This window comes from Zingiber officinale, chromosome 1B, assembly GCF_018446385.1.
Source record: "Zingiber officinale cultivar Zhangliang chromosome 1B, Zo_v1.1, whole genome shotgun sequence".
Classification (NCBI taxonomy): domain Eukaryota; kingdom Viridiplantae; phylum Streptophyta; class Magnoliopsida; order Zingiberales; family Zingiberaceae; genus Zingiber; species Zingiber officinale.
In genome coordinates this window covers 14,075,821-14,087,678 of record NC_055986.1, presented here as the reverse complement: position 1 = coordinate 14,087,678, position 11,858 = coordinate 14,075,821, and the positions used below count along the sequence as shown (strand labels likewise).

The 11,858-nt window shown below is 34.9% G+C and overlaps 1 protein-coding gene across 1 annotated transcript; it reads left to right on the top strand.

Moving 5' to 3' along the window:
• The first annotated feature begins 1,920 nt into the window (after positions 1 to 1,920).
• On the top strand, positions 1,921 to 11,511 carry LOC122051305 (histone-lysine N-methyltransferase ASHR3-like). Its single transcript, XM_042612368.1, has 11 exons — positions 1,921 to 2,395; positions 3,498 to 3,641; positions 4,999 to 5,163; positions 6,038 to 6,064; positions 6,246 to 6,360; positions 6,491 to 6,590; positions 7,773 to 7,866; positions 8,652 to 8,730; positions 10,304 to 10,475; positions 10,580 to 10,660; positions 11,086 to 11,511. The coding sequence occupies exons 1-11, from the start codon at positions 2,066 to 2,068 to the stop codon at positions 11,240 to 11,242; spliced, it is 1,464 nt and encodes a 487-aa protein (XP_042468302.1). The 5' UTR covers positions 1,921 to 2,065; the 3' UTR covers positions 11,243 to 11,511.
• Positions 11,512 to 11,858: the final 347 nt, after the last annotated feature.

Here is an 11,858-nt window from a genome sequence, read left to right as displayed (position 1 = left end):
AACCCAACATCCTTTGTTTACGCCCACTATTTAAAAGAAAAATTTCTATAAATACATCATAACTAAAATTCAAACTATGAGTACACTACAATCTTATAAAGACATTATATTATAGATAATTTTAGAATTATATGAGTTATTGTTTAATTAATTTGATGATCACCCATTTGATTCATGAAACCTTACCATGCATGCATTTATTTTAATTCTATGTATACATATGTATTAATCCTATGCATGTATACTTCTCAAAATTAACGTTTTTAGCATGCCACGGATCGTTTGAGATTTGTTTTCATGAACAAAACTAATACAACGGGATAGTTTAAGATATTGTTTTCATAAACTTGGAATTGAAGGAGCTCACTGAGCTGCCATTCGTAGGCATCAAGGTGCATATGGGTATATTCATGCTAACTTGGATTTTTTAAGTTGTTTTTACGCCTTGTAACTTAATTGTGGTATTAACTAATGTGGACTACTATTCTGTAGTCATAGGAGTCAGGGATCAATTGTTGGAACTCCACAAAATAACACAATTAAAATGATCAACTCAACTAAAAGAGATTTTCCTAAATGGCTTTTTATCATTGGTGCAACTCCCATATCAAAAGTACTCTCGAGGTTATAATCTGACTAAAGGAGATTTTCTATCTAAATTATATTTGTTGAACATGCATTAATCTATTGATTTGATGATTTTAAAGAATATAATGTTTGATGTTCGAGTGTGAATCCATTAAAAATTTACTCTAATGGATTAAATGCGTTTTAGTAGATTGCCATATATATATATATATATATATATATATATAATTTGTTGTTCTATTCGAAACATTATCTCTTTGAAAAAATAAATACAAAATATAGATTGGAAGGGACAATAAGTCAAAAGATAACATCTCTTGTTTTCTTGAGAAAAGAGGAATAGATAAATATTAACACTTGTCGAAACTAACATCCGTTCCTAGTCATTCTTCCGTCCAAAATCAAAAGAAAACTAATTAATAAAACTTATCCTTTTTATCTATATCTATTTAAATAAACTACTTTTCCTTTGTATCATCTTTTTTATAAAATATTCTTCTTCCCGCTGACCAAAACGGTGCCTTCACCGCTTTGGGGACACTTGTTAATGCTTGACAGTTAATCCCACGCCACCCAGAAATCCACGGCACATGTGGGTCTCGCGTCCCATGCCCAATAAGCAACAAAGTAGAGCCTATCGGGCACTAAACTTCCCTAATCAGAGTCTATTTTCCCATGTGACTCTGCGAGGACGATGGTTTCCGACCGCACCGCACACCAATCGGAGTCAAGGTGGGAATCACAGGCACCGTCTCTTTTCTTTCGCGTTCTCTCCAATCACGACGAAGCCCGAGTTGACTGGTAAGGAAGCGAGAAGATACGTTTCATTCCAAAGCCACGCCGGTCCATCCATCCTTCTGCCTCGGTGCCCAATTCTTATAACAGTAAATCTATATGTTTAAAATTTAACTGAGGAGAATTAAATTGTAATACATATATTTATTTAATATATAGAGATGATTTTATTAAAATATTTTTAATAATAATTTATAAAATATACTGATCAAATTATGACCATATAATATTATCCTTCTTATAATTCAATTAATTTGGGGACGATTTTTATAAAAATTTTCAATTTCGGTCCACGATAGTTCAGTTTAATTTTTTTTTATTAAATTCAACATCAAACCCATGTCAACGAACCGCTGTGCCATGTAGCAAAAATTAAACTCGAAGGGCAGGACTCGAATCGTCGAGCTCGAGTACGACTATCCAGTATTCCAGCATCCATAGTCTCATTCCTCCATCGTCGCTCTATTTTCCCGCCCAACTTGGCCATTTTGGTTTTCCCCGTTTCCGGTTTCCCCTCGTCATTTCCCCCCTCTTTTTCTGTCTTTTCTTTTATCTCCAGCAGTGAAATATAACTCCCCGACAAGGGGAGTGAACTTCATTCCAAATCGGCGAGCCCCCTTCTCTCCTCGACCTCCTTTTCTGTTCCGTCTATCCCCTAGATCGAGCTTCCTCGGAGTTATCGATGCCGGATCTTGGCAACCTCCTCCTCCCCTCTGTTGCCCCGCCAACGGTGGTCGTCCAGCACGGCGATCCTTCGTGTTCATCCTCGTCCTTCCGCCGCGAAACCCTAGATGGGAACTCCGATCTGGACCGCAGGTGGAGCAGCCACCTCCGGTTCGCGATATCGAAGGGCAGCTCCTGCGCAGAGCTCAAGAGGGACCAAAGCGCGAAGATTGCCGACGGGAAATCGTCACTGGAGGATCACGTGCGGGAGTGGAAGGAGAAGAGGATCGCCTCTGGCGTTCCAGAGCGGGAGTGCACCTTCCCTTTCCTCACTAATGCTCCAAGAACGGTGAATTTCCTTCTTTTGTTGTCATAAGAACGGTGAATCTCCGTTAGAGTAATTGATTAGCGTACCGTTGTCTTGATTTTCTTTCTATTATAATCGCCAATTTGGGTCGGGATTACTGTTTATTGAATGTTTGGGTTGAACCAGAGTTAGAAGTCAACTCTCTGTCTGTAAAGAGGAGGTGCTATTTGGGAATCATAGAAAGCCATCAACATGCATTTAGTTATGAAAGAAAAAAATTTATGGATTCTTTAGCGATTTCACATCTTAATGCAAGCGAGAAAGTAACATGAGGAAGTTATCATGCAAGCACAAGCTGGGGTATGGGGTCAGACTGAAAAAAGTACCTTTTATTTTCTCCGAGATAAGAGACTTTTATTTTGGGTGATTGTCTGTTTCCTTTGTTTTGATCTTTTTTCTTCCTCCATTGCATTTATTATTTGCTATACTCGAATTTCTAAAATCCAATGTTTTATGATGATATGTGATGTGATTATATGACACACTAATTTATGTTATGATTGAACCAAAGAAAATGGTGCATTCTAAACATTGGAGACCCTCTTTTCTTGTACTCATGTTTAGTTGCTTCCTCATTTGAGATTGATTGGGTGATTGAACATGGAGAGGTGAACACAACAATGTTCCAAGCTCCACCAACTGCTCTTTTAAGTGCGAACCACCAAGTGCCCTTTATTTTAGGACTATATTATTCTCAAATATGATTTCAAGGATCGCTATCCTGTATCAAGAAAGTCTTTTCTTTTTTACCAACATAGTTATAGCTCCTTAATGCAACCTTAGTATTCATTTAACTTACTTGCTTTCTGCCAGTTCTGAATAGGTAGTCATCTGGGAAAGTAAAAATAACTGAAATTATTAGCTTGCACTATTACATTATTGATACTATTTAACCAATTTTCAGCACTGATAATGTGATTCCAATAGCAGGTTGTTCTTATAATAATCATAACAAAAAAATTCTAAAACATTATATATCTGACTATGGTTTTTCAGAGCAACTAGATTGTCTTTTATGTGCATCTGGATTTCTGATCACTTTGTTTCTTAGCATATAGAAACTTATGCATGGGAGCTTTTACAGGTTGATTGTCGGATGTGCAATAGGCCTATCTTTCCTGGAGATGAAATACGCTGCACAGTCGTTGGTTGTCAAGAAGGTTATCATTTAACATGTGTTAAGCAGATGATTGGACCCACATGCAAACCTTTCAAGTGCCCTCAACATGTATGATTGGAAATTGCTACTAAATATAATTCTTTTGATCGTGCAATTCAAAGCTTAAATAATCATTTATTCATAGATGTTGCTATATGCATTGTTCTTATCTGATGGTGTGTTGCACTTCAATTCGCTAATTGGTTGTTGTATTCTTTCCAATCTCACTGCTGCTTGTAGTTTTATATTTGAATATTTGATTATTTTCCTTTGTTTTATTAATATTTTCTTAATTTTATTCTTTTAAATCTTGTGTTCCTTGGGATATTATATAAGTTCATTTTAGATCACTTCATTCATGGATAGTCAACAGTATCATCCAATTCTAACGTGCATATATTTGATACACTTTACTCTCCTCATCAATCCTTACCAGGTTTAATTGGTCTTAATCTAGTTTTTCTGCAACTTTAGAAGAGGAATGGAGTAAAGATAGTTAAGTCACACTATTTATAGCAGGTTAGTTGGGAAAGAAGGTGAAATGTGAAATGATAGAGAAAAGTAGATGATTATGATTGTATCTTACAGAATATGCTAAGCTTAACTATCACACATTTTCTTTGACTTTTATTGCACTATAAATGTAAAAGGATAAGTATTAGCCATTTATCTCCTGATGTATTGTTATCATCATGATGAGAGAGGGTTGAACATGTTATTTGTGACTAAGAAATGATCTTAGGGTGCCATTTTTCAAACATGCTTCTTATTTATCAGAGTTTGTCTTTGTATTAGCTGACACGCCACAGTTAAAAAAGTGCTAGGAATAGAGTTAGCACAGTTATCGTGCTCAAAAATATAGATGGAGAGTTATTGAATATAACATCTTGGCAATATAATATTTTACTGAATTCCTCTGGAACAAGTATATGGATTAGCTCTAAATGTGTTTATGACTAAAATAACTTAAGATTAAAATCTTATGATATGAAATTAAACAAATAGCTTTCCATGATGTTGCTGAATAATTATGGTTTTTATTGTGTTTTTGTGTCTTGAACTTGAAGTCCATGCTTGCATTTGAAGCACCTTTTAGGTACTGAACATATATACCTGAATAAATTCTTAAATTTATGACTCTAAATTGGTGACTTTCAGATATGGATTATTTGCATACTTGAAAATGAAATACTTTGCAACAATTATCTTTTTAGCGGTTGTGTGTGAATTTTAATGATTTGCATAATTTTATCTGGATAGTTGCTGACTGCTACTATCTGTAGTTTGTATCTTCTTATTACAGTTATGTGTCTTTATGTCTCCATTTTGATCTAGAAACAAATGAAATGATGTACTTTCTTATGGAGTTAAACATGATTATTGAAGGATCCATATCCAAGTGTGCCATTAACACCTTTTTCCCCAGGGATGTTTCATTTGCAAACAGAAAGGGCACTGGCGTTGTGTTAGATGTGAAGTGGCAGCACATGCAAAATGTGCACCATGGCCAATGAATGTCATCTATTTGAAAAATCAACCAGGACGAGCTGTTTGTTGGAGGCATTCTTCTGATTGGCGTCTTGAGAAGGAGGTCAATCTCTTCTTTCCTGAGCAAAAAGATATGCTATTTTCTTTATCTCTTTCTGTGTTTATGTTTTCTTCAGCTTTTTTATATGTTCAAATGTTTTTTTTTCTATTGATTTATACTTGTGAACTATGTGATGCTTGTTAAATAATCATATTTTAGCATCCCACCCACATTCTGTGCAAGGTTACCATGCCATATCATCTCATTCTTGCAGTTCCTGAACAAATCAAGACAATTTTCCTTTATGCAAAAAGATATTACTTCAATTTTATGGTTACTTATCCAAAAAAATCTAGCTACTAGGGAAGAATCAAAATTGTATATTCAATTAAACATTGTCTCACTGGAAAATTGTTTAAGGCACGAACTATGTATAAGAGAATGCAAGCCAAAAATGCATAGGCATTGCATGAATCACCTGTTCTTGAGATTAAACAAGGACACACTATAGAAAAAAAGGAGGCCAGGATCATATTAGTTGGCCAAGATAGGACCCAAAATTTTAAATGTGCTTGGATTTTATGCTAAAGGTTTGATTGAATAATTACTAACTTAAGCTACTACAAAAGGGCCCAATTTGTAGATTTTGTAAAAGCTTGTTGAATAGTCTAAAATGTTATTGGTGGATTTTTTGGATGATATTTTTACTTGTTGATTTACCTTTGCTAATAGCTTATTATGCCGTGTGACTTACCATTATCTCCTGGCTGTCTATGCTAATTTATTCAAAGTCTAATAATTGCTAGTTTTATTAAGTATTTGATTTTTTTCCCCTTCTTGTTCCCCCTTTTTCTATTTTTTTAGAGTAGCGCTTCGTTATTCTTAATCATTATTGATCAGGTTGGCTGACAGGACTTGTTCTTTTGAGTGATAACAGCATGCAGATCCAACTAGTGATGTTAAGGTATTTTATCGTTGGAGTGCTATCTGTTTCTTTTTAACAATATTAGACTTCAAAACAAGTTAGGGACTCTTCGTCCTTGCTAAAATGCCTTAGAAATATATTGATATACAAGAAAGCAATATACAATCTTTTATCCTTTGCCTTCTTCCTGTAATCACAATGATTTGAAAAATTTGAACAGGAAGCATTACTACGCTTACCTCTTCCATATGCTGATGAAGAGTTTAAGATGGGCTCCATCCTGAAAGATGTTATGGACAAGACCGAGCCAGCTCCCTATGTACACATCAGACGGAGTATCCTCAACAAGATTTGGCCTTGTAATTAAGAGTTTATTGGCTTCTTGTTATTATAGTACTGTTGGTGGTGTATTTTTTTGACATGCATGCCTAAATTACCTATATGATTCTTTCTTAACAAGAATAGATATTTACTTAATCAAGAAGAAGCGAGATGGTTCTGAGACTAGTGGTGGATGCACTAATTGCAATCCTAACTCGACATGCCAGGAGAATTGTGAATGCAGGTTGTGCTGTCTCTTTCATGTGCTGATTGTTCATTCTAGTATTTGTGCTGGACAATTATGAATGAACATCAAATTAGTTTATTTCTTCTTAATTAATCCTTCTATTCTATCATGCCTGACTCAAGGTAAGATTTCGTGAATGATAGACCTCGATTGCTGCATGTGATGTAAAGCATCATATTCCTCATGATTTGAGTAGAGCTCTCAGTTTGGTGGATGAAAGTAAATAAAGAAACTTAGTCTATTGATGAACATTAAAGCCATAAATAACAATTAAAGGAAATATGCTAATGAAAGTGTTATTTAATCTGTAAATTCACAAGATGATGCTTTGCAGTCCTAGTTTAGGGCGTTCGTTTTGTTCACTTTCCTTTCCTGGCTTCTCTGGATATCATGAATAAGGTATGATCTAAGAGGCCAAGTTACAATTAACATCAAGTTGATTGTTTTCCAATAGGGTCAAATAAACAGGAGATCTTCTAAATTTATATCATCAAGGGGCTTACCTAAAATGGTATAGAATAAAAAAAAAAGTGCAGTCTGGTGTACGAAGCTCCCGCCATGCGGGGTCCCGGGGAAGGATCCATTGTACGCAACCTTACCTTATTTTTTGCAAGAGGTTGTTTCCAGGATTTGAACCCGTGACCTTTTGGTCACATGGCAACAACTTTACCGTTGCGCCAAGGCTCCCCTTCATGGTTCTTCTAAAATGGTATAGAATATTCTTCTAAAATTTAATGGTTCTTCTAAAATTGCCTCATCAGAGTGTTTGTCTAAAGTGCCTTTAGAGGACTTTTTAACACCTAAAATAGGACAATTGTCAAAATCAACTAGAATTTAAAATTTTAAAACAAATTGGTTCATAATTTGCATTAGTTGGTGTTTGAATTCAACTCATTGTGAGGAGGATTTGTAGAAAATATCTGTGGAAGTTTGGTTTGTCCATGGTCATACCATCATAGAGCTGTGTTGTACACGTTCTTTTTAATCTTGGGTCTGATATTGAGGTTTTTTTTTATTTGCTTGTTTAGCACTTCTGTTAAAACATACATATTTCTTATTAACAATTTTTCATGGATACTATATGAACTGGAGAGCATTACAACTATGTATGTTGTGAGTGTCTGATATTTTGTTTTGACAAGCCTCAAATAATAGTTCGTGTTGATGTGATTCAAACAGGGGTCTTTCAATTAGTTGCTCCAAGGATTGCCATTGTTCTGATATGTGCAGAAATCGGCCTTTTCGTAAAGAAAAAAAGACCAAAGTTGTTAAGGTAATTTTACTTCAAAAATGTCCAATGTGTGGGTGATGAATTGCAGGATATGATGCTGATTCATGATGGTAATTTCGGAAAAGATTTTCTGTATCCTTTTTTTCTTATTAAAATTCAGCTTCAAGCTCTAAAAGACCATGCAATGCCTAACTTCTGTTACATATTCGTGATTAAATGAAACATTATCAGTTTTTGCTCTCTGCTGCAGAGTAGTATTTGGACGCACCCTAAAAAAGAATTAATGTAATTGCATGTAAGCAAAACAATTTAATGTTAGTGGGTTAATTTTTCTATGTTACTTACAACTTCATATCTAATTATTTATGAATCTGAATCATTTTTGGATATATACAATATTTATCTATTTTCTCTTATTTCATTGTCTATTGGTGTGATATTTGATTCTTTCGTATAATAAATAAACAAATTATAGTGATTAAAGTTGTTTGAATATTACTAACAATATAGCCTTGTATATTGTCAACAATGGATTAAAATCCATGTAACTCACCTAATGGCATGTCGTTGCTGCTGTTCTTTTCCAAAGTATTGTTAATTGTTATACTTGCTACCATGTATGTTAGCTAGTGAATTCTAAATTCAAATGGAGGTTTGTACAATACTTGTAAAGAATAGGGCTTTGGGTGCCTAAAAGGATGACCTTAACTGGGACACGTAACAACATACTAATTTTATGTCAGGGGTGTCCTTTTTTGGCACGGACATCTGCATGCTAATTGTTGCACTACATTTGATTAAGTTGGCTTTGTTTTTTCCTCTTTCAGACAGAATATTGTGGATGGGGAGTTGTTGCATTAGAGGTTATGGAGAAGGGAGACTTCATCATAGAGTATATTGGAGAAGGTATATTGGAACTCTCTCTCCCAAATGCTTTTTTAAAGTTTCTGTGACATGTGCAACATATCTTTTCTATAGAGCATATCCATCCACATTATTTGATTAGCATGTCTTGTTTAAGCTTTATAATATTCTTGAAGTAATAGCATTGATAGAATTGATAAGTTCAATTTGTAAGGATCCACATAAATAAGAAGAATTGACCCTGTATTGGTTAGTGCTGTCAGAATGTATCATTTTGACTGTTGATCTATACCAATTTTATATCTGATTAGGCTTGTGCCTAAATAGTTTTGGTGGTCCCAATATATGACTTGCCATGTGCTCCCGACTGCACTATCCAAAATCAATGGAGCAGGAAGATTCTCTTTTGCAACTCATCCTTTTATTCCATTTTCTGAGTCATGTGGAGGAGATGTAGCATGATAAAAAGAGAGGTGATGCACCTACAAGAACCCTGAAAATTGTATCTATCAATATCAAGTTGTTATCCCTAGTCCAACTCATAGGCCTAAATTACTTTGTTAGAATTAATAGTCTGTACTTCATAGGCTTAAGTTAATAGTAGTTCAGCTATATAAACATGTAAGCCTCTTTTATTCGTCTACATGTCTCTATATGTGACTAGACTAAGGAGTCGCAAGATTACTTGAACTGTTTCTTTTTCTGTTGATATTTTGAACCTTTCTATCACTTGTATGAATAATTTTTTATGGATTCTTTTTTGAAAGTGCTAGATATGAGATACAAAAGCGCTACAAGCCTATAATATACTAGTAGTCTAAGGAAGTGCTGCTAGCATGCATGTTCTTATTTAGACCATTGATGGCACACTTGTGCTGAAGCCTAGAATATACTAGTAGTCTAAGACAAATGCTGCTAGCATGCATGTTCTTGTTTAGACCATTCCTGGCACACTTGTGCTCAGTCTTCTGAGAACAAGAATTGTTAGAGATTTTCTTAAAGATAATTATTCTAAAATTTCTTGGTTGAACTGATGCCTATGCCAGTAATTATGGAGGGCTCTATTTGTTGCTAGGGCACCTAAAATTTGTGATATGGATATTGACATTGACAGCACATAGGTTCATCATTGCCTGGGCTTATGGTTCACATACTCAAGGCTAAAGTACATTTAGTTCTAACTTCTAATAAGGTAAAATGAGTTGGGATTGTAGAGATTTTAGGGTGATTCAGAAGATGCAACAGCATTAAATATCACAGGGTGATTCAGAAGATACAACTTGTTAGGGTGACTTAGAAGATACTGATAATAGCCTTATTATTCCGAACATCTAACAGCAGTGTGATGTATAAGTAGCTTATTTGAGAATTTTATTACTGGTAGTTGTAAGTGGAGGTTTTAGTCAATATGTGTTTCTATGGATAATTCCTATTTGTTTGTTTGTATGAATTTTTGCAACTGTACTTTGCTTCTGACTGACTTGTCATGATATAGATACAACTTGTTCCAAGAGTGACGTGAAACACACTTGAATTTATGTTACCTTCTGCATTGATTAAATAACAATTCATCACTTAATGTCGCGGTACTTACTTTGCTGTATGTTTGATTCAGTTATTGATGATGCTTTATGTGAAAAAAGGCTGTGGGACATGAAACATCGAGGGGATCAGAACTTCTACATGTGTGAACTTCATAAGGATTTCACAATAGATGCAACTTTTAAAGGAAACACTTCTCGATTTCTAAACCACAGTTGTCATCCAAACTGCAAACTAGAGAAGTGGTAGGTATCCTCAGGATTTTTTGACACGATGCTAATCGCTTCTCTGAACTTCATATGCCGAGTTTTACAACTCAGTAAAATGGAAACATCATACTATGTTTCAGGCAAGTTGATGGGGAGACACGTGTAGGTGTCTTTGCTTCTCGTTCAATAGAAATTGGAGAGCCACTGACATATGATTACAGGTACATGTTAAATGGATTTTCAAAGATTTATTTATTTTTCACTCAAAGAACCAAAGGAATTTGGTGGAGAATTACTTTTCTGAGGAAAAAGAGCAAGAGGTAGCAGTACAGTTAGGGCAATAAGCTGGATATCGGTTATAAATAATTTGAATGTAAATTTTGCTCAAATTCACCAAGGCATGATGCACCTTTATTTTCTCTGTTTCCCATGTGCTTTTGCACATTCATGAAAAAGGTACAAAATTTATGGAGACTAAAGGCCACAAATTTCTGAATTTTAGATATTTTCTGATTCTGATTTTTTTTTTAGGCTTTACTCATTATCTTTGTTCTTTATATTGCTTGAGCTTCTCACCCTTGTGTTTTCTGGTTGAAACATTGAGTGGGTAAATTCAAAGTTAATGAGAATTTTTGCTTGTTCTTAGATTTGTGCACTTCGGACCCATGGTTAGATGTTATTGTGGAGCATCCAACTGCCAAGGATATTTAGGAAGCAAGAAAAAGATAAGCCAGATTCCACTGTCCTGGGGTTGCAAAAGAAAGAGATCTATCATGGTTCTTCGCGACAGAAGATTCAGTTGAAGGAACAAAGTAATTTGTTATTTTATTTTTCCATGCGCTACAATTAACTCAATTGATTGTACCTCGAGCTATGGGGTTGAGATTCCTTTTTGCCAGTTACTTTTTTATACCTCTTCTCTGCCTGCGACATCAGTTTTGCTGGTGTTGTGGCGTGTTGAGTGACCTAAGATTCCTGTTCACGGCAAAATTTTCTCGGGGTGGCTAAATGCCTCCGCCGTCTTGGAAGAAGATTTATGATGTTCAGCCATTCAAATTGACACTTAATTGAATCTATTGAAGTTTAGCTATAAGAGAATGATATTTATCTAGAGTTGTTAGAAGGATCCTAAGCAGTCAATAGAGCTACAGGTGCAGTTGAACTGAAGGGATGGCCCTTGTGGTAATAAATATGGTCTGCAAGATGGATTGGGTATGTATAATTGTATCTCATTGCGAGTGGAAAAATAGTGAAGATAGATTTAAATAAGCTCCTTCAACACTCAAATTTTGTAGTTGTGCAAGTAACTTTAGTTTCCAATGAATCAAATAAAGTTGATTAGCACGTTTAATGTCTTCACGGATTGGTATAGTTGGTAATTATATGAATGATTATTTTAATAAATTTTGAGATTAATTT

What these genes read in the sequence shown, in the direction of transcription:
- LOC122051305 (XM_042612368.1), top strand. Translation starts at nt 2,066, where the DNA reads ATGCCGGATCTTGGCAACCTCCTCCTCCCCTCTGTTGCCCCGCCAACG. An exon ending in ATCCAACTAGTGATGTTAAG is followed by an intron (nt 6,065 to 6,245) that starts GTATTTTATCGT and finishes AAATTTGAACAG; the next exon opens with GAAGCATTACTACGCTTACC. An exon ending in AACTGCAAACTAGAGAAGTG is followed by an intron (nt 10,476 to 10,579) that starts GTAGGTATCCTC and finishes ACTATGTTTCAG; the next exon opens with GCAAGTTGATGGGGAGACAC.